The 20,720-nt window shown below is 55.1% G+C and overlaps 1 protein-coding gene across 15 annotated transcripts in view; it reads right to left on the bottom strand.

The window, feature by feature from the left end:
- Nucleotides 1-20,720, bottom strand: part of PITPNM2 (phosphatidylinositol transfer protein membrane associated 2) — a 168,853-nt gene that overhangs the window by 6,628 nt on the left and 141,505 nt on the right. For 7 of the 15 annotated variants that reach the window (XM_021669935.2, XM_021669936.2, XM_012447112.2 and 4 more), the window contains 12 exons: nucleotides 18,886-19,113; nucleotides 14,370-14,678; nucleotides 13,538-13,633; nucleotides 9,894-9,998; nucleotides 9,615-9,685; nucleotides 6,137-6,384; nucleotides 5,546-5,735; nucleotides 5,285-5,404; nucleotides 4,221-4,486; nucleotides 3,536-3,714; nucleotides 1,422-1,592; nucleotides 682-831 (listed from right to left, as the gene is read on the bottom strand). In XM_021669935.2, coding sequence (XP_021525610.2) covers nucleotides 682-831; nucleotides 1,422-1,592; nucleotides 3,536-3,714; nucleotides 4,221-4,486; nucleotides 5,285-5,404; nucleotides 5,546-5,735; nucleotides 6,137-6,384; nucleotides 9,615-9,685; nucleotides 9,894-9,998; nucleotides 13,538-13,633; nucleotides 14,370-14,678; nucleotides 18,886-19,113 — 2,133 coding nt within the window. Of the gene's footprint in view, nucleotides 1-681; nucleotides 832-1,421; nucleotides 1,593-3,535; nucleotides 3,715-4,220; nucleotides 4,487-5,284; nucleotides 5,405-5,545; nucleotides 5,736-6,136; nucleotides 6,385-9,141; nucleotides 9,318-9,614; nucleotides 9,686-9,893; nucleotides 9,999-13,537; nucleotides 13,634-14,369; nucleotides 14,679-18,885; nucleotides 19,114-20,720 lie in introns of those variants that run through there. The other 8 variants (XM_021669938.2, XM_021669939.2, XM_064379631.1 and 5 more) reach the window with 6 other exon arrangements.

Below are 20,720 nucleotides of genomic sequence, written 5' to 3'. Positions count from 1 at the left end.
TTTGCAGGGTGCTGATAACAGGGGCCGTGGGTGGCTTCCTGGGGATGCCCTGCACATGCAGAGCACAGAGAAAGAGGCAAGCCCTGGGCGTCCCTCACATAGGCTGCAGCCAGCAGCCCCTGAAGGGTGTTTGGGGACAAAGGCAGGTGCTGGGGGTTCAAGCCAGGCTTACCCGGGCCCAGGATGAAGACAGGACAAAATGAGGAGGACAGGGCTCAGCCAGACAAGCCATATCTGGACAGGGTACAGGAGGTGCCTGGGTGACCTCAGGGAGGGCAGGAGTGGGCCCTGGGGAATCCAACCCCTGGCTGGGACCGGAAGCTTCCCCAGGTGAGGGATGGGCCCGGCTGGCTCAAGGCCTCACTCCGTCTCCAGTTTGCTCCTGGCAGAGCCCTGGGACTGTCACTGATGTGCTTGCTATGTGGCCCTAAGACTGCCTCTGCTGTCTCTGAGCTGCTGTGCCCCTTTGATTTGGGTTTGCCCTGCCTCTGGCCCACAGCTTGGGGAGAGGAGGTACCCACACCAGCTCCCCAAGGCCGTCCCGCCCAAGTCTCTGTTCCTCACCACCCAGGTCCCACGAACTCTGAGTGGCCAAGGAGGGCATGGGTGTGGGGGGGTGTCCCTAAGGACTGGGGTCAGCCAGCGAAGCACATGTCACCACGAGCAGGGGAGGGTACACACACTTGGCACAGCCCGGGCTCGAGTGGGGCCCGTCTTGCCAGGTGGGCTCGGGAACGGGCATACTGGTTTCCAGGAAGCCGTCCCCATGGGGGAGAGGGGCCAGGGGGCTGCCCTCCAGGACCAGCTCGGGGTTTCTCTGCACGGTCTCAACTGGAGGCAGACGGGGAGAGAACAGAGGACAAGAACAGACACTCACATGGGCCATCCAGACATGCTCTGACACAGAGACTCAGGGGCTCCTCAAGGACCAGGACGTGACAAGACGTTGGGACACACGCTGGGATGGGGTTCGGGCTGAGCCCACCTGATTTCCCCTACCCCTACCCATCTCCTGCACCCTGTCTTGGAGTCGGCCACCTGCCATGATAGGACCCAGCCGACCAGAACCCCTACTCAGTGAGGGCCCCTGCTGGGTCCTTAACTCTGTCTCTGCTGGGATGGAGGCTCAGCCATGGGGAGGGGAGTCTGGTCTCATTCTGCCCTTTAACTGCTCTGGGGACCCTGGAACAAGGCCCTGACCTGTTCCCTTTGAAAGGTGGGAATCCTCATTTGTGCCTCACAGGGATCAGGAAGAACGGATGCACCCTCCCCCCACCGCCCTCGACAGCTGTCCACCTCTGAGAGGCGTTCAGCACAGGATGTCCCTTTTGCCTGGGCAAGAACCATGTGGCATAGAGGAGCCAGGGAGCCATGCCTACCCCACCTTCCCCCAGAGGAGTGGGGCGGAGTGCACCTCTCACCCAGCAGTGTGGAGCAGCCGTCCCCCAGTGGGTAGCGTTGGTAGCGGGGGACACTGAAAGGTGGCAGGGCATGGAAGCGCCGTTCCAGCAGTGGCTCCAGGCGAGAAGCTGATGGGTCCGCAGGGTGGAAGAGGTTGTAGACTTGCTGGCAGGCCGGCCGCAGCTGGAAAACTGGGGGTGGGGGTATCAGCTGCAGAGCTGGGGTTGGCCCTGAGAAGCAGGGGTGGGGGTGGGAAGCTTGGGGACTGGGTACTGGGTTGTCTGCTGCAAGTTAGGGAGAAGATAGGACTGTGTTCTATCAATTTAGGACCTGTTTGAGTCATTGTCACTTTTTTGTTTGTTTGAGACAGGATCTTGCTCTATCACCCAGGCTGGAGGGCAGTGGTGCAATCTTGGCTTACTGTAGCCTCAATCTCCTGGGCTCAAGTGATCCTCCCACCTCAGCCTCCTGAGTAGGTGGGACCACAGGTGTGCACCAACACACCTGGCTGTTTTATTTTTTGTAGATATGGGGTCTCGCGATGTTACCCAGGCTGGTCTCAAACTCCTGGACTCAAGTGATCCTCCCACCTAGGCCTTCCAAAGTGCTGGGATTACAGGTATGAGCCACCAGGCCCAACCTCTAATTATTTTTCATTGCAAAAGTTATAATGATTGTGGTAAAAAGTGGTTTGCAGTACAGAAGAGCATATGATGAAGAGCACCTGGTGGAAGCCCCTTCCACCTCAGATGCCCCTGCCGCTCCAGCCCATCTTGCAGGGGCACTAGTGAGTGCTGGCTAAGGCAGCCCTGCCCTGCCTGTATTGGAAAATGTTGCCTCATCTGTCAAATGGGGCTGCAGTTCTAACCATGTCATGCAGTTAGGGAGACCATGTGAATGCAAGGATGAAGTATTACTAGCGCTGTATCTCACTTTTAGAGGCACATAAACCTTAACCTATGCTATACCTTCTGAACTTTGCCTTTTCCCCCAACGTAACACAAAAAAAAATGTTGGCGTCTTTCCTGTCAGCATGTGTAGTTCCTCCTCTTTCTTTTCAGTGGAGGTGAGTACTCCACTGTGGTTGTGCCAGACTTTATTTAACTAGCCCCCTCTGCATAGATGGACATTTAAATTGGTTCTGGTTTTTCAAAATGACACATAATGTGACCACAACGGCACTGTCCCTAAGTCTCCATGCCCCCGTGTGGGACTCTGTGCGGCTGTTCAGAGCCTGCAGTGGATGGGGCACAGGGATGCCCTCCACAGGGCTGCACCTGTTTGTACCAAGTGTGAGCTGCCTTGGTGTCGAGGTCCCTTTAAAGCTACAGATTTCTCTTCCTGGCAGTGCTGAAGTCGCCACCACTCCCAGCTAATTTTGTATTTTTAGTAGAGACAGGGTTTTCCCACGTTGGTCAGGCCAGTCTCGAACTCCCGACCTCAGGTGATCCACCCACCTCAACCTCCCAAAGTGCTGGCATTATAGGTGTGAGCCACTGGGCCTGGCCAGGTCTGCATTTTTAACCTAGCATTTGGCAAGCATCTAAACCTCTCTGAGCCTGATTCCCCCTCTGTCATCTGGGGGCATAACATGAGTCCTGCACGGCTACTCTCAGGATTCTGTGGCTCCTGGAGCTTTGTAGGCTGGTCCTGGGGTGCAGGGCAGGGACTGCTGCTCCAATGATGCCCAGCCACTGGCCTGCCTGCCCTGGGTAGACAGAGACACACTGATGTAGCCCCTCCAGGGCTGGGAGCCCACTGTACCCAGCAGGCTTTGGGGATGCCCGGCCTCTGCATCTCTCCCTGTGGGAGGACCTTGGACCTGGGAGGCTATATCTGTCTCCATCTGATTCTGGGGCAGTGCCTTCTCTCCCTGGACCTCTGCTTTCCCATCTAGGGGAGGCCCTCAGCTCCCAAAGGTATCCTGGAGATGAAATGAAACAGCAGGTATCACAGACAGCCAGTGACTGAGCTGCTGAAGCGAGAGCAGAGGATAGCAAAGGGCCCTTGGTGGGGAAGACAGGAAGGAGGCAGAAATAGGCCTGGGACGTGGCCATGATCTCGTCACAGGGGTCCACTGAGATCCCCCCACCCAGTGCACATACACCCCATCCTGCCCCTGCTGGGCTCTCACCATCCAGGGTTGGGATGACAGTCTTCCTCAAGGCCAGGACCAGCCCCAGTGGGCACCCGAAGAGGAAGAGGTCGGTGATCTCAAAATCAAACCTGCCCAGGGCCCCTGTGCCATCTAGCATGGTGGAGCTGCTGGAACGGCGTGAGCAGGGCTCAGTCCTCAGCACGCTGGCATGGAGGCTGCAGTGGGGGACGCACGAGGTCACAGCACGGCCCCTCTCAGGGCTGGCCTTCCCCCAGCCTCATGAGGGACAGGCTGAGTCCCATGGCCCCCAGGGGTCATCAGACGCAAATGAGACTTAGTGTTCATGTGGGTGCAGCTGCTATCATCTGCCAGGACACTGCTGGTATCAGCAGGTCCCAACCTCTCTCGGGAGCCCACCGGCTTCGGGACAGTGCTGACCTGGACCACCTGCCCCTGGTCCATTCTGAACCCCAACTCTCCCATTCCCCACCCTCACCCTCAAGACAGACTGCTCCCTCAGTCCTGAGATGGCACTGGATGTATATGAGACAGCACCCAATAAGCCACTTTCTCCTGGGCCCAGACTGGGATCCCAGGACCCAGACTGGGGGAACCTCAGGCAGAGACCCGGGCCTCATGCTGGCCATCGCAAGGGGCATCCCTCCCTCTTGAAGCCTCTTCCTGCATCCAGCGGCAGACCCAGCCCCCCAGCTCTACTCACCTGGACAGGAAGGCCTGGTGCTGCTGGATGGTGTCCAGCTCGTAGGTGGACGAGTCGCTCCTCTTGCGGGGCAGCTGCCTTTTGGGGTCCTCGGTGCTGTTGCTGCGGGGGATGTCGACGTTGCTTCGGCTCAGGTGCCGACTGCTCTCCAGGCTGGAGCCACCACCACTGCCACCACCAGCACCACTGCTGCCACCACCTGCACTGCCACCACTGGAGCAGTGTGCTGCGTTCACCAGGATGCCCGGGGACAGCAGGTCGTTGTCCTGGAACGGCCCATGGAGGCTCACTGCTGGGTGGCCGCTGACCTGGCTCCTTCTCCAGTGTCCTGGAAGCTGCCTTCTCCCTCCTAACCCCAGGCCCAGCAGCCACTTTCCAGCCGGCCTCTCACCAAACCAGAGGGGAGGGCCCCTGTCCCCTGCTGTCCCCCCACCCACCAGCCACCCTGGACCTCAATGATCTGCAAGCTGTTTGCCACTGTGCAGCAGAGGCAGGGAAGCAGAGAAGGGTTGTCCATTCCGCCTCCCAGGAACTAGACCCCACTGCCCACAGTGCAGACCCCGGTCCAGGCTCATGAAACCACACGTATTCCTAGGTTTGGCCATGTGGCAGCTGTTCCCTTGCCCCCATGCACCTGCCTTGCCGCCTCTGGGCATCTGCGCTGTCAACCTCTCCCCTTCCCATCCTTTTTTGGAGGGGTGAGAGGAGAGAGACTGTGGGAAAAACTGCTACAGCTTTCAGGGCCCAGGCACTTTCCCAACTCTTCAGCCAGAATGGGCTGGGCTTCCTCAGCTCACATGTACCCGAAACCCCTCCACACCCCCTGCCCTGGAGGTAAGCTCTGGCAGGAGGGCTGGGGTTCAGGGGCTTGGAAAATGTTTGTTGAATGAATAGACAGAGCTTAACTGGGGAGTGTCCAAGCCAGTTGGACTCAGGAAGTGCTGCCAGCATTCTGCTTGGTGGGCACAACCTGGGGCCAGGTGCAGGAGCAGGCAAGGCAGCAACCCTGGGGGCATACAGGAGGCTACAGGCCTTGGGGGACATCTGGGCCCCCACTTGAGTACCTGCATGCTGACCACGCTGCCCCGGCGGCTGCTGCTCTGACTCTCAGACACCGGCTGGTTGCTGTAGCACAGGGCATCGAATGCCAGGATGCCCCCAACGCAGTCCCCAATCAGGCAGACCTGGGGGGAGAGGGGCCAGAGGCCTGACTGTTTACCCATCGCTGGGCTACAGGCTGGGGAGGCTGTCACCTTCCCCCTCAGGGCAGCCCACCCTACGGGGTCTTCCAACCTCCTCCCTTCCCCAGCCTCCCCGGGACTCACCTGCCCATTGAAGGTCATGCCCTCCTGGGACTTGATGAAGTCCCCGTAGGCAAGGTTGGCCCGCTGAATCACTGTGGCAACCACTTCCTGGTACTGGGGGGAGGAGGTGGCCAGCAGGGGCAGGGCAGCCAGGGGGATGTGGTCCTGACTGCTGGACAGACAGCCTTCGTCATGGCTGTAGGGGCTGAGGCTGGGGAGAGGGGCCAGTCAGGAGAGGGCAGGAGGTTCCAGCTCAGCCCAAAAGGCCCCTCTCCCCTGACCCTAAACTCAGCATACACTAGTGACGACACTACCCGGCCAGGCCCTGGGGAGGCCTCAGGGACCAGGGTAGGTGAGTAAGACCCCATGTCTCAGAGGCAGGCCAAAATTCCATTACAGGTTTGGAAACGAAGGCTCAGCCTTGGGCTCCAGCCTTCTTGGGGCTCGAGGCTTAGCCTGCATGTGTAAGTTTGGGCACCACCTGGTAGAAGGGGCTGGCTGGTGGGTCTGGACATCAGGGCAGGAGTTCTGAAACTGGGGAGCCACCTGAGGCCCAGGGGTGAGAGGACAGTGCACAGCTAGAGGTTGCAGGCGAGGGCAGACGCCACTCACTTGGAGACCAGGGCGAAGGCATCGGAGCAGACGGGCGGGCAGGGCACCAGGCGGATGGCAAGGTGGCCCAGGGCGCTGGGGTAGTGCACACGCATGACAGTGTCAAACACATTGGCGATGGTGTTGGCATCGCCCTTCTTGGAGCTGGGGTCCCCGGTGCCTGTGTCCAGAATGGTGCCTCCATGCAGCACCAGTAGCAGCACATGGATCTTGGAGGGCGGTGCAGACAGCGGCTGGCTAACCTCGTCCTGCATGGGTGGGGGGCAGTGTCAGCTCCCTGGGGAGGCCAGCTCCTTGCTGAGGCCTCTCTGTCACCCTTGGTGGGGGTGTGCCTGTTGCATGCAGCCCAATTGCTCCCTCTGAGAACCTCAATTTTGGTTACTCAGCCCTGGGTCCTGGGGTTTGGCTGTCTCAACCCCTCCCCTGGGACCTTTGCAGGGTCGGGATCCTGGAGGAAGAGCCAGGGAGGTAGGTCTGTCCACTCCTCCTCCTGCAGCCCTGCTCCTGTCTGCCACCCTGACCAGGGGCTCAGACGACATGGAGAGAGGGAATTTATTCCTTTGAGAGCATGAGCTCCACTTCCTTCAGGGAGCCCCGGCTTCTGGGGCTTCCAGCTTTAGGGGGAGGCAGAGAGGCTCAGCCTGGTCTTGGCCTTAGAGGCTGCCTGCCCTCTGTGTTTTTGTTTCTGCCTGAGCAGACAGGGCCACCACTAGCTCAAAGTTACAGAGGTCACCTGAGAATGGCTGGGGTCAGGGCATCCACAGCCTGGGTGGTGACCCCAGCCACTCTGCCTGCAGCTCTGAGCTCTCCCTCCAGCTACACAGGGCCTCCTCCCCTGGCTCCCACCCAAGGTCCTGCCATTCCTGGCCTCTCTCTAAGACCAGGGTCTCCAAAAGGAGAGGTGTCTTGGTAGGAACAGTGCCCCAGCACCTTAGAGGGAAGGCCGATCAGATTTCAAGAGATAATGATCCCACCTTCCTGCAGGCCAGACCTGCCTGTGAGGTCAAGGTTAGACCCTAGACCTGCACACCTGTGTAAGGGCTGTGAACTGCTCCACGCCGAGGGACTGGGCTAATATCACACGGCGTGTCAGTGCCAGGCTGGACTGGAACCTGAAGCCTCTGCCATAATTCAGCACTCTCCTGCCAGCCTAGGCTGTGGCCCTGTCCTCAGAGGTCACCCTCCCCTGCCCCAAGCTTCTGGTGTGTGACCGGAGGATAGCAGCAGGGCCAGGGCCCGAGAGGGGCTGCTGATAAGTACTTGCTGTGTCCATATGATGTCTGGGGTATGGGGGCAGGGAACGGAACTGAAGGGAGAGTCTTGTCTCCAAGGACCCAAGGAAACAGACCAAGGAGCCAAAGCCATCTAGAGGGCCTATGGTGGGGACAGCTGGCCCTGCACTGGCCAGGGGGTAGGGGGTAGCAGCAGGACCCAGGTGCCAATGCAGAGGCTGGGTGGGTGGGGAAGGTGGGGGCTGGACCCAGGACTTAAGAGGCCATCAGGTGGCTGGGCACATTGCCTTTCGCCTGTAATCCCAGCACTTTGGGAGGCCAAGGCGAGCAGATCACTTGAGGCCAGGAGTTTGAGACCAGCCTGGCCAACACAGTGAAACCCTGTCTCTACCAAAAATACAAAACTTAGCCAGGCATGTTTGTGCATGTCTGTAATCCCAGCTACTTGGGACACTGAGGCAGGAAAATAGTTTGTACCTGGGAAGCTGAGGTTGCAGTGAGCCAAGATCGCGCCACTGTACCCCAAACTGGGTGACTGAGTGAGACCTTGTCTCAATAAAAAAAAAAAAAAAAAAAAAAAAAGAGGCCACAAGGAAAGGCAAGGGAATGGGCTGGGCCAGGTGCCACTGAGCAGCAGGAAGCTGGGTGGGAACTGCTGGGCTGGAGGAGAAAGGCTGGGCTGCCCTCACCCCAGGAGGGGCCATGGGGCTTCTCTCTTCTCCCCAGGGGCCAGGGCAGGACCAACACTTGTCCTCACATGGGGACTACCCACCACTGGCTGGCCTGGACACGAATACACTCAGTCCAGGGCAGAGGGGGCCACCAGCTGCCCAGAAAACAGGCCAGGAGGAAACAACATGAGCCTCATCAGGCTTTGACAACGGCTTTTTTGCCAGTCCAGTGAGGCAAAGGACTTATGGAAGAAATGTCTTATGCAGCCTCCAGTACACGGAGGTGATGTCCAGTGGTACTTAGTCACCAGGGGACAGGCAGGGCTTGGCACTGGGGGCTGAGAGAATCCTGCATAGGCCTGTCTGACTGGGCCCAGCCCTGGAGACAATCCAGCAACCCCCAGAGGCCCCTGGAACACAACCTCCCTACACTCAGCCTGCTTTCTCCAAGGGCACATCCTGCCTTACCCAAGACAGGGACTCACCCTGCCCTGGGCTCTAGTGGAGGCTGAGCCCCCTGCAGCTGTAGAGGCATCCCCCTACTAGTGTCTCCACAAGGCCAGGAGGGGGGCTCCGGTTTGGGGGTTCTTGCAAGCAAATGGATCTGGCTTTGGATGGCGGTCCCCCAGAATCAGTGCTGGGTTCTGAACATACACCCCGAGGCAGATCCAGAGCCCCAGGCCCCTTCTGCCCCTCCCCTGGGGGGGCGTCAGAGCTGTGTGTGCTGCATATAGGGAGGGGGCTCCGTTTGCTTATCTAGGCATTAAGCAGCAATTGGAAATCAACTCCTCTCATTCTGTGACCCCTTCTAGAAAGCCTACCTTGGCGTCAGACCTCAAAGCAGAAAACCCCAGGAGGGGGAGGCTGTGTGGATGTCCCTCCTCTTCCCCCAGATTCCCCGGGGGCCCAAGTTCCCCACAGAAGTGGTGCCACCTCCACCTTAGGCAGCTTGAGGCCAGAGCAGTGCGGTGACCGCAGATGATGGTGGGACAGCCCAGCTCAGCCCTGGCTCCTGTCCCAGTGCAAACAGCTCTGACGGCCCGCAGGTGGAGGAGGATGGGACGTGAACTCCCACAGAGAACCCCCGAAGCGGACACAGGCGCTCTACCAAGACAGCTTTATTGGACACACTGAGCTCCGCCTGCCCCCCGCGGGGCCATCTCGTCGGCCACGGCCACATCACTTCTGCCTAGACGACTGTCGCTTCCTCCCTTTTCGTCTTTTTATCTTCAGGGACAGCAGACAGGCTGGGCACAAGGTGAAGATCTTATTTTTGATCTGGAATTTACAAGTTTCTCATTTTACTTTCCCATGGGTGGAGCTTGGATAAGGTTTTCTCAGGGGCTATCTGTAGTCCCTGGTTCTTGGGGACCTCAGAGACAGAGGGCAGCAGGCACCTTCCTAGCAGGGCAGCAAAAAAGGAGGCCCAGGCCTCTCCCCGGATAGTACCCAGGCTGGCATGGAGGTGAGGCTACCAGGCCCAGAGTTCCAACTCTAGCTCCTTAGACTGTTTCTCTGTGCCCTGCCCCTCCCTTGGCGGCCGTGCCCCTGTCCCTCTGACACCCAGGCACCCACCTCTATGATGTTCAGCTGCTCCACACTGGAGGCCACCCTGAACTCGGGGGTGCTCTGGCGGTACAGGCCATCTGCAACACAGAAGCCGTGCTGTGAGCTGAGGGGCAGTGCAGCCCAGCCCAGCCGACCGGACAGAGGCTGCAACTGTGATGAGGGGAGCTTGGGAACCCACGCCTGCCCTGCGTGCCTAGCACTGTGCAGGAGCTGGGTCAGAAAGGAGGGGGCTGAAGACCTGTAAACACCCTCCCCAGGCTGTGCAGTACCCCTAGACCTGCTGACCTTGTGTGTCCTCTGGCTCTGGGCTCTCAATCTTGTCCATGAGGTCATTGGAGCTCCACTTCGTGATGTCCTTGGGGAACATTTCCTCTGTGTCAGACAGGTCCTCTGGAGAAGAAAAAGGGGAACTCAGGTGGGACTGGGAACAGCGAGGAGGCCTGGCTTCCCAAGGTAGGGATGCCCATGTATACCCCTGTGTTTGGCTCTGCTGTGACCCTCAACAGGACAGCTGCACGGCCCCATTAGGCTTCTTCATTACCATTAAAAAAAAAAATAGTGGTAACATTCACGTAACAAAATTCACCATTTTAAAATTGGCATTTAGTATATTCACAATGTAGTGCAACTATCACCACTATCTAATTCCAGACATCTCACCTCCCTAAATGGAAACCCCATACCCGGGAGCAGTGAATCCTTGGTCTTGCCTCCCTTGGCCTCTGGCCACCACCAATCAATTTTCTGTCTCTACAGATTTGTCTATTGTGGACATTTCCTATAAATGGAATCATACACTATGCAGTCTTGTGTCTGGCTTCTTGTACTCAGCATAGGTTTCTGAGGTTCATCGACGTTGTAGTGTGTGTCAATGCTTCATTCCTTTTTATGGTTAAATCATAGTCTATTCCTAATCATAGTCTTTTGTTTATCCACTTATCAACAGATGTTCCTGTTTTTTTGTTTGTTTGTTTTTTGTTTTTTTTCAAAAATGCTACACTGGCCGGGCACAGTGGCTCATGCCTGTAATCTCAGCACTTTAGGATGCCAAGGTGGGTGGATTGCTTGAGGTCAGGAGTTCAAGACCAGCCTGACCAACATGGTGAAACCCTGTCTCTACTAAAAATACAAAAATTAGCCAGGCATGGTAGTGCAGCCCTGTAGTCCCAGCTACTCAGGAGGCTGTGACAGAAGAATCGTTTGAACCTAGGGAGGCAGAGGTTGCAGTGAGCTGAGGTTGCGCCATTGCACTCCAGCCTGAGCAACACAGTGAAACTCTTATCTCAAAAAAAAAGCTACATTTAGGCCAGGGGTGGTGGCTCACACCTGTAATCCCAATACTTCGGAAGGCTAAGGCAGGTGGATCACCTGCGGTCAAGAGTTAAGAGACCAGCCTGGCCGACATGGTGAAACCCTGTCTCTTCTAGAAATACAAAAATTATCCAGGCATAGTGGCATGCGCCTGTAGTCCCAGCTACTCAGGAGGCTGAGGCATGAGAATCGCTTGAATCTGGAAGACAGAGATTGCAGTGAGCCAAGATCACATCACTGCACTTCAGCCTGGGCAACAGAACGAGACTCCATCTCAAAAATAAATAAATATGCTTCATTTACTTTATTCCATCTTCACCATTTTTAAAATTTCTTTTCTTTTTTTTTGAGATGGAGTCTGTCTCTTATTGCCCAAACTGGAGTGCAATGGTGCGATCTCCGCTCACCGCAAGCTCTGCCTCTCAGGTTCAAGTGATTCTCCTGCCTCAGCCTCCCAAGTAGCTAGGATCACAGGCATGTGCCACCATGCCTGACTAATTTTGTATTTTTAGTAGAGACAGGGTTTCTCCATGTTAGTCAGGCTGGTCTTGAACTCCCGACCTCAAGTGATCCACCCACCTCAGCCTCCCAAAGTACGGGGATTACAGGCATGAGCCATCATGCCCAGCAAAATTTCTTATATATTTAATTTTTTTTGAGATAGGGTCTTGCTTTGTCACCCAGGCTGGAGTGTAGTGGCATATGCATAGCTTACTGCAGACTCAATCTTCTGGGCTCAAGTGATCCTCCCATCTCAGCTTCCCGAGTGGCTGGAACTACAGGCATGCACCATAACACTTGGCTAACTTTTTTTATTTTTATTTTTATAGAGACGAGGTCTTGCTACATTACCCTGGCTGGTCTTGAACTCTGGGGCTCAAGTGATCCCAATGTGTTGGGATTACAGTGTGAGGCACCACACCCAGTTCCTATTTTGTTAAAATTGACAAATAATCATAATTATACATATTCATGGGGTACACAGTGATGTTTCAATACAACAGTGTATGGTGATCAGAGTAGGGTAAATAGCATATCCATCATCTCAAATATTTTTCATTTCTTTGTGTTGGGAATATTCAGTCTCCACCTTCCAGTGACTTGAAACTATACCTTACTGTGGTTTTTCAATTTTTTTTTTTATTTTTGGTATCAACAGGATTTCACCATGTTGCCCAGGCTGGTCTCAAACTCCCGGGCTCAAGCAATCCGCCCACCTCAGCCTCCTAAAATGCTGGGATTACAGGCATGAGCCACCACGCTTGGCCTAATATGTCACTGTTAACTCCAGTCATCCTGCAGTGCCATAGAACTAGAACTCATTCCTCCCATTTAGCTCTGATTTCATATCCTCTGACAAGTCTCTCCCTGTCCCTCCACAAAAGCACAGCTTCATAAGAAGTACTGCTATGAATGCCATCTCCAAGACTCCTACTCCTCTGAGAACTTCTTCCCAGGACCACCAGGCTCGTGGCTACTGTCTGGCTCTGGCACTTGCTGGCCCACCTCCAGCCCTGGATGGGCTCCTGGGCCCATTTCCCCAGGACACCGCTGCCCTGGCATTTTCTGCTTTGCTGTCTCTTCTCTTTTACAGCTTTTTCTACATTAGATATGTATTTTCCTCTCATCAGGGTCAGAGAGCCAGTTGGGAGGGGTGGGATGCCAAGAGGCCCCTTCTCTGCCCTGGACGAGGCCCCTGGTGCAGAGGCTAGCTCGGGAGTCCCCAACCACAGTTCCAGGTTCTCCAGCCCCAGGGCCAAACCTTCTCTTTGCCTGGACATTGACTCCCCAGGTTCCTTTTCTTGAGGGCAGCTGGCCAGTTAACCAAGATGCCACCTTATGTAGCTCCTGTGCCCCTCTAAGCCACAGTGGTGGCATGAGATCTGGTGCTGCCTGTGCTTGCCAAGTGCCTATGGGCTCGCCCAGTCCCTTTCTGAGCCTCTCCCCTGCTGCGTGAACTTGGGGCTGGCTCAACCACCAGCCTTCAGAGGGGCCTGAGCCCTCAACCCTTGCACCTGCTGTCCCCTCCGGCTTCCTGGAGAGGAATGGCTGGGGCACCAAGCAGGCGAGCGCTGCATGTGTGCCTCTTCCTGGCACAGGTGTTGCATCTGCTGTGTGGTCATGCGCGTATTTTGGGACTAGTGGGAAAATGGTCATTCACATGTTTTCTGCTTACTACATTTTCTAAAGTGCCTGCATTAGAAGTGGCATTAATTTAATCAACAAAAAATACGGTAGGTACAAAAAGTTAGAAAATTAAAAGAAGTTATGTTTCCATGGAAATAAATTCACATACGGAATAAAGCCCTTGTCTGATGGCGTATCCTTATTTAGGGGTTTCAAGAGCACAGTCCCCATCTCCCAGGCCCAGAGCACTTCCTGATATCAGGTTAGGGTGAGTCTGGGACCCCAGACTCAAGGGAGCAAGATGACTTCATCTCATCCTCTGTGCTGCTGCCCCAAACACAAGGCTATCTGCCTGGGACAGCGCAGGTATACGGACCGGATATAGGACAGTAACAGGCAACACCTGCATCATTCCAAACCCATATCCCAAGCCCTTTCAGACCCCTCCCAACCTTGTCCAGGAAGGCCCCAGCAAGCTGCTGCCTGCCTACCGTGCGCATCGAAGAACTCATCGTCTGAGCTCTCATCTGAGTCCCTGGCAATACTCTGCATCCTCCACTCCGAGATGCTGTGGCGGGAAGGACTCACTGGAAGGCAAAACCCCAGACTGACCACCAGCTGGAGAGGAAGGGCCCAGGGGTGGCCCAGAGCTGGCAGGAAGCAGGGAGGGCAACCCACAGGCCTGACGGGCATTGCAGAGGCTGCCACAGGAGCCAGGAAGATTCCAAAGAGAATGAAGTGGGTAAATGAGTGGAGAGTGGCCTAGGCTCATCTCCTGTCTGCCTGGCACAAGGCAGCCATGTCCCAGGGAGCATGGGTAGGGAAGAGCATGACAGACATAAGCCCAGGACATGGGGTCAGACAGGCCTAGGTCCACTCCTGGGCCCCTGACCTGAGCCTGACCAAAAGCAAACTCCAGAAATTTGGCCATAGCCCGGCTGAGGTGAGAGATGAGTGAGCCAGGCCTGCCTGCTGGAAAAGCTAGCCCCACCCAGAATGCCTGGCTTGATCCTTTATCTCAGGGTCCTCCTTTATCAGGAGGTACAGCCCCTCCACAGCACTGTGGGAGTCCAGCCACCTCCACTGGCTTCTACGGGTAGCACTGTCTTCCCTGGGCATGGACGGGAGTGTAGGGAAGCCTGCTGGGGCAGAGCCCTGGCTTCCCCATGTGGGAGGACTAGCCCAGGGCTCTGACACCCTCTGGGCTTGGTGCCTCAATGTCCATGCGAAAGGACTCTGGGGAGGTACAGTGATCCAGCAGTGTGGGGGCTGCCTTGTGGGAAGGGACCTTGAGTGTGGGTGGCAGGTGGCACAGGGTCTCACCTCCCCGCTTGGATGACCGAGACGACTTGGAGGATGTGGACCACTGTTTCTTGAGGCCCCGCCCTACCAGGGGCTCCCCGTTGCTGCTGCTGGGCTCTGGGGGCTCCCCAGAGGCCTGGTCTGGGGCAGCTTCATCCTTGGCAAGCTCCGTGGCCTCCTCACCATCCTCACTGAACTGGGCCATCTTGCGGGAGAGCATGAGCTGCGCCTCCTTCTCCAGCTCCCGGATGTTTTCCATGCTGAGCCCATACCACTCGTCCTGCCAGCACCAGGCCTGCCGGTGGGCCCGCACCATCACTCTCCGAAGGCCTGTGCCCCACAGGGATCAGAGAGGGAGAGAGGTGAGGGGAGGGAGGTCAGCAAAGGAGCCTGCACAGGGATGTGGGGCCCAGGTGGGGGCTTTGGGAAGCTGCACTTAGGCTGCAGGTCAGACTCAAGTCACTGCCTGTCTGTGCCTCAGTTTCCCCATTTGTAAAATGAGGGGACTGGCTCACAGATGGTCTCACAAGGTCACAGTGATTTTATAATTAGAGTGGAGAGGTCTCCCAAAGCAATATATCTGGTCAGAAGCCACAGTTGGGAAAGATGCAGTGGCTTATGCCTGTAATCCCAACACTATGATGAGGTGGAAGGACAGCTTGAGCCCAAGAATTCGTGATCAGCCTGGGCAAGGGAAGAAAACCCTGTATCTACAATAAATAAATAAATAACCCAGGCATGGTGGTGCGTGCTTGTAGTCCCAGCTACTCTGGAGGCCTAGGTGAGAGGATCACTTGAGCCCAGGAGTTTAAGCCTGCAGTGAGCTATGATTGTGCCACTGCACTCCAGCCTGGGTGACAGAGTGAGACCCTATCTCTAAATAAATAAATAAGAAGCCACAGTTAATTTTCTGGGGGATTCCTGCCACATGGGAGATAGAATAGGACTTCCTGAGAGTCTCCTGTCTCAGTACCTGGTATATTTTTCCTGTTGAATTTCTCATGGAAAACCAAGTTCAAGTTCATACTGGGTTGGTTGTCCTTTTGTTTTTAAAAAAATGCTTTTAGTAGAATATATTATGCACATGAGATATATGATAATATATTATACATATAAATTAAGATGTAGAATAAGGTAAAATAATATACCTTTTAAAGTATAAAAAATAATTAAAGGGCCAGGCATGGTAGCTCACACCTGTAATCCCAGCACTTTGGGAGGATGAGGTGAGAGGATGGCTTGAGGCCAGGAGTTTGAGACCAGTCTGGACAACACAGGGAGACCCCCATCTCTACCAAAAAAGACAAAAAAATTAGCCAGGCATGGTGGTATATGTCTGTGGTCCCAGCTACTTGGGAGGCTGAGGTGGGAGGATCGCTTGAGCCCAGGAGTTTAAGGCTGCAGTCAGCCATGATTGTGCCACTGCACTCCAGCCTGGGTGACACAGTAAGACCCTGTCTCGAAATAATAATAATAATAATATTACCAAGATAAAAAGCAGACTGGGGACTTCCTTGAGCCAGGGTAGGATGGAGATGACCATGAAAAGGGAACAAAGGGCCTTCTGGGGTGATGAATGCTCTGAAGTTATGCCTAGCTGTGAATATACTAAAACTTATCAAACTGTTATCTTAAACTGGGTGAATCATATGGTATCTAAAATTATGCCTCAATAAAGCTGTTTGAAAAACATTAAAAAGCAGTAAGACATCCATGTCCACACCCCCAGTGAAGGAACACACCATCACCAGTGACAGGGGGCCCTCCACCTGCTTGGCCTGTGAGAGTCAGCCCTGAATTTTGCTTGTCATGTGTTTGCCTCCTGGTCTCAGCACACAGATGTATTTTCCTGCACACTGTATTGTGCTGGTGTAGCTGTTGCTGAAATTCACATCTATGTGTTATGCTGTATTTTTCTGCCACTTGCTTCTCTGGGTGAGTTTTGTCCACAGATGCGCGTATGGGTCTTTGGCTCATCATACTGGGATTGTGTGGCGTCCGTGTGTGTGTAAAATGTCACATTTCATTGATTCCTTTTCCTGCCAATGGGCCTTTAGCTAATTTGCATTGTTTCTCCATTTTGCATTCACAAACCTGCTGCTCTAAACATTCTAGAACAGGTGTGGAGATTTATCCAGGGACAAACCAGGAGGAGCAATCTCAAGGCATGCACCCCCACCTCCCACAGAGCATGCTGGCGGCTTTGCGAGCAGTCGGGCTGCGCCAGGCTCCCAAGCTAGTCTCCTGTGTACCCTTTTTTCCTACCTCCTCACTTCCCACCTCGGTTTTGCTGAGCTTGCCTTTCTAAATCCCATCCATTATTAAAGATGCCTCTGTGGGATGGAGCCCTGCATCCCCTGCCCAAGTCCCAGGGGTGAACTCAGGCGTGGCACACTGAAGAGCCTCAGTTTCCTTTTCTGGGACTGTCTGCTGGCTTCTCAGGGCTGCCAGGAAAGGCCACATCCTTTGCTCTACTCTATATAGGGAAATTCCTCCTCCTGGGGTGACTAAAAAGGCTGTGACATGCACTACTCTGGGGCCAGGCAGTAATGAGGACAGCTGAGAGATGTCCCAACCCCAAGAAGTCACCTTCTCAAGGCCCCCAAGAAGCCCAGCACAGCTCACATGAGTTCATGAGATCATCTCTGTGATATTAAAGGACTAGTACTCACAGGTGTCATCAAGCCCCACCTATGTGCCACGCCCCAACCTCGATTCTGAACCCACAGTTTCAGCCCACAACAGTCCTATAGGATTGGTATCATTACACCCATTTTACAGAAAAGAAAAGCTCAAAGAGGCTAAGAGACCACAGAACCACTACGTGGCAGAGTCAGGCCTGGACTCTAAAGTTGACTTATTTCTTCCCCTCTAGCCTCAAGCTCCTGCTTCCTGAGGGGAAGAGCTGACTTTCAGGGAGCTGGGGAGTCTGCAGCTTGGCCACGATCTCAGCTGCTACATAGGGCTGGGAGGACTGAGGAACCCACAAAGCTGGAGTGGCAGGAGCTGCAGCCTAAGTAGGTCTGCTGGGTGTCCTGTGCAGGGCTGAACCTAGAGAAGCCTTGAGGAGAGGGTAGGACAAGTCACCAGCACTGATGCGTTCAGGTTTCTGGAAGTCCAGAAGGGTGGTAGGGGATGCCCTGCCCAGGATTGGGGAGCCCTCCCACAAGTTCCTCGCCTTCTCACATTCCCTGGGAAGTGAGAACCACCATTCCCATTTTAATACTTCAGCACTGGGGTTGCAGGTCCCAGTCTGTGAGCCCTGGGTAGTGGGGAGAGGCAAGTTTGGGCCAATCTAAGCTCCCACGGAATCAGAGATGCAGATTGAGGGAATGTATCCCGCTCAATGGATGGGATGACCTCCCTCTCTTCCTGCTACCTCTCCCAGCTGCTGATTGACACTGCAGCAGCTCTTCTGGAAAAAAGATGGTGGACGATGTGTCTGAGGGTTCTGCCCTAGGGATGGAGCTGTAATGCCATCATACCCGTTGAGGCCCTGTCCAGGTCTTCGCTTCTCCACGTGGAAGACCGCCTCCTCGGACCCCAACCCTTTCTGGTACACACCCACCCTTCCCCTGGGATCCCACCCCCAACACTGAACACAGCTGTCTAGCAAGACAACCCCCTTGCTGATGCTAACAACAGGAGGATGTTAATTCAGGACAAGGGTGGCTGGGATGGGAGGCAGATCTGGTTCAGTCCCAGTGTTGGGTCTTTGTTTCCTCCTGCATAAGTGGCATGACAATGCCCACCCTCGTGGGTCATCGTGAACCTATGTGACAAGTGTGATGTACACTGTCAACAGTGTGGCTCTGTTCATTAAATTAAGTCGCCCTTGCTCATGGCATCACAAGGTGTCTGGCTGGAGTGTCCTTTGCGTCATGGGCCTCAGGGACTGGAACCAGCCTTTGGCATTGGCATCATACTATGACCTTGGCAGAATGGGGTTGAGGGCTCTATGTGAGAAAATGACAGTCACTGGGCCAGGACCCCCAGGTCACCTGCTGTCTACCTGTTCCATGGGCATCTACTCTGGCTAGGCTGGTATGGGTGTGAAGGCCACTATGATGTCTGAGACACCCTGCTCCTGGGAGCTTCCAGCCCAGTGAGGGAGGCTGCACTGTGGCCCTGGGCTCTGGGTTTCCTTGAGTAGAGGAAACAAAGGCCTGGGAGCCCAGAGGCCCAGGTGAGCAACAGGGAAGCTGTCCCCAGGGGCTACTCAGCCCTGTGAGGTATGGGCTACATTTTATCAAATGCAAACCAGGTCAGAAATGTCCGGGGACAGTGCCAAGGGCTTCATCCAACACACACTGCTTGTCTCTGCAGGTGCTCAATAAGTATTAATGGATGCACAAGATAACCCATGGTTGTGGGGAGTGGGGAAGCTGGACGTGGGCTTTGGTGTCACCTTTCCAGAGCAAAACAGAAACTCAGACTCCCAGGTAGACATGCAGAGAGAGGAGGCAGACAGGCAGGTAACAGAAGACAGAGGGGCTGGGTAGCCTGGCCACTGCCCACCGGCGCAGGGTGTGCTCACCGGTGTCGTGGATGAACCTCTCGATCTTGGACTGCATGCCCCAGTAGCGGAACTCCACCTTGCAGAGCTTGTATGCGCACATAATGGGGAAGACCTGCTTCTTGTACTCCTCGATCCAGTTGTCGGACAGGGGCCCCCGCTGGGTCTTGGTTGACTGGAACAGCTTGGGGTCCTCTTCTGTCTTATACTCATTGTGGGGCACAGGGTCTTTGACAATGTCGATGAAGTCTGTGGGGAAACCCTTAGAGTGGCCACTACGGTCCTGACCTCAACCCCCACCCCCATCTCCTCTCCATGTTCCTCTATCCTCAAATCCTCCCAGGACTCTGGGCCTTGCCCTGCCAGAGGGACTCTGGGGAGTGAGGATCATGTTCTGGGCAGCTCTGACCTCAAAATCCCTGACAGTGGGGTCTGCAATTTCCTCGGTGCATTCATTCATTCATTCATACAGACAAGGATCTTGCTATGTTGTCCAGGCTCAAATACTCCTCCCACCTCAGCCTCCCAAAGTGCTAAGATTACAGGTGTGAGTCAATATACCTGGCCCCTTCTTACCTTTTCATGTCATTTCAGCAAAACCCATGTTCTGAGAGTACCCTATCTCTCAGTAAAGCAGATAAATAAGGCAACGAGGAAACACTGGGGAGATGAATTTCCATGAAGAATATGGGGTGTGGGGAACAGAAGAGAAGGCTGGGAAAAGCTTCCCAGAAAGATGGTGTTTCAGCTACAGGGGTGGCATAGAGAGGTCAAGAATGTCGCAGCAGCACCCGCCCTTGAATGAGAGGTGGAGGGCTCTGGAGAAGGAACCACCAGGGTGTCTGCATGGGGAGAAGGGTGGCAGCAGTCACAGAGGCAGTGGGGATGCTCTAGACATGCCGGCCATTTCTCGCCAAGCTGGGAGCCCAGACAGTGCTCTGAGGGCAGAGAGAGCCCAAGTATAGGTCTGAGACTGAGAGGGACACAGGTAAGCCGGCCTGTTGGGAAAGCCTTTCTGGACAGACTGTAAGAGATGTCTGAAGACGCCTAAAGGGGGTGTCTGGCCAAGCTTCCTCCAGGCTGGGCCTGAGAGCAGGGGCAGATGCCACAGAGGTAGGGGTGCAGAAAACAGGGTTAGGGGCTAACAGGACCTGGTTAAGGTGACAAGAAGAGGAGTGATAGCTCTGGGCAGGATGCAGGAGAGACCACTTATGATCACAGGCTTCCCCCTCCACAGGGGCATCTCAGAGCCCTCCCATGGCCTCCTCCCACAATGGAGGCAGAGCCCCCTATGTGCTCACTCCTGAGGCACATGTGTGTTGGACAGGACTGGGGTACTCACTTGGTGAGAAAGAGCCCCAGGAAAGGGTTTGTGGCTCACAGAGCCCTTTTTTATGGTTGAGTCTGCTCTAGCCAGGCCCTTGGTTGCCTCATTTTCTCCAAAACATGGGCCCCTCTGTATCCAGGCTGCAGACTGCAGACACAGACATTGGCTCCACCAAAATCAGCGGGGTCAGGAGCGAGTCTGAGCGCCATGGAATGCCAGGAGGGATGAGCGTTCTTCCCGGAGCAGACCACATGCCCTGCCCATGCAGGCCGGCAAAGGCTGTGCAGGGAAATGTCTTAGAGACTTAGGACCCACAGCAGCTGACCTCAGAGGGAGACTGCAGAGCTCTGGCAGTGTCAGGGCTGCCTGCTATGGGAAAAGCTAGATACTCCCCCCTCAACCCCAATTCCTACGCTGAAATCCTAAACTCAGTGCCTCAGAATGTGATCTTATCTGGAGGTAAGGTTTTCAAAGAGATAATCAAGTTAAAAGTAAGGCCATTAAGGTGGGTCCTAATCCAGTATGACTG

This window comes from Aotus nancymaae, unplaced genomic scaffold (genome assembly GCF_030222135.1).
Source record: "Aotus nancymaae isolate 86718 unplaced genomic scaffold, 86718_ANA_hifiasm-v0.15.2.pri h1tg000021l, whole genome shotgun sequence".
NCBI lineage: Eukaryota > Metazoa > Chordata > Mammalia > Primates > Aotidae > Aotus > Aotus nancymaae.
Note: the sequence above shows the minus strand (reverse complement) of the source record. Positions and strands in the feature narration are given on the sequence as shown.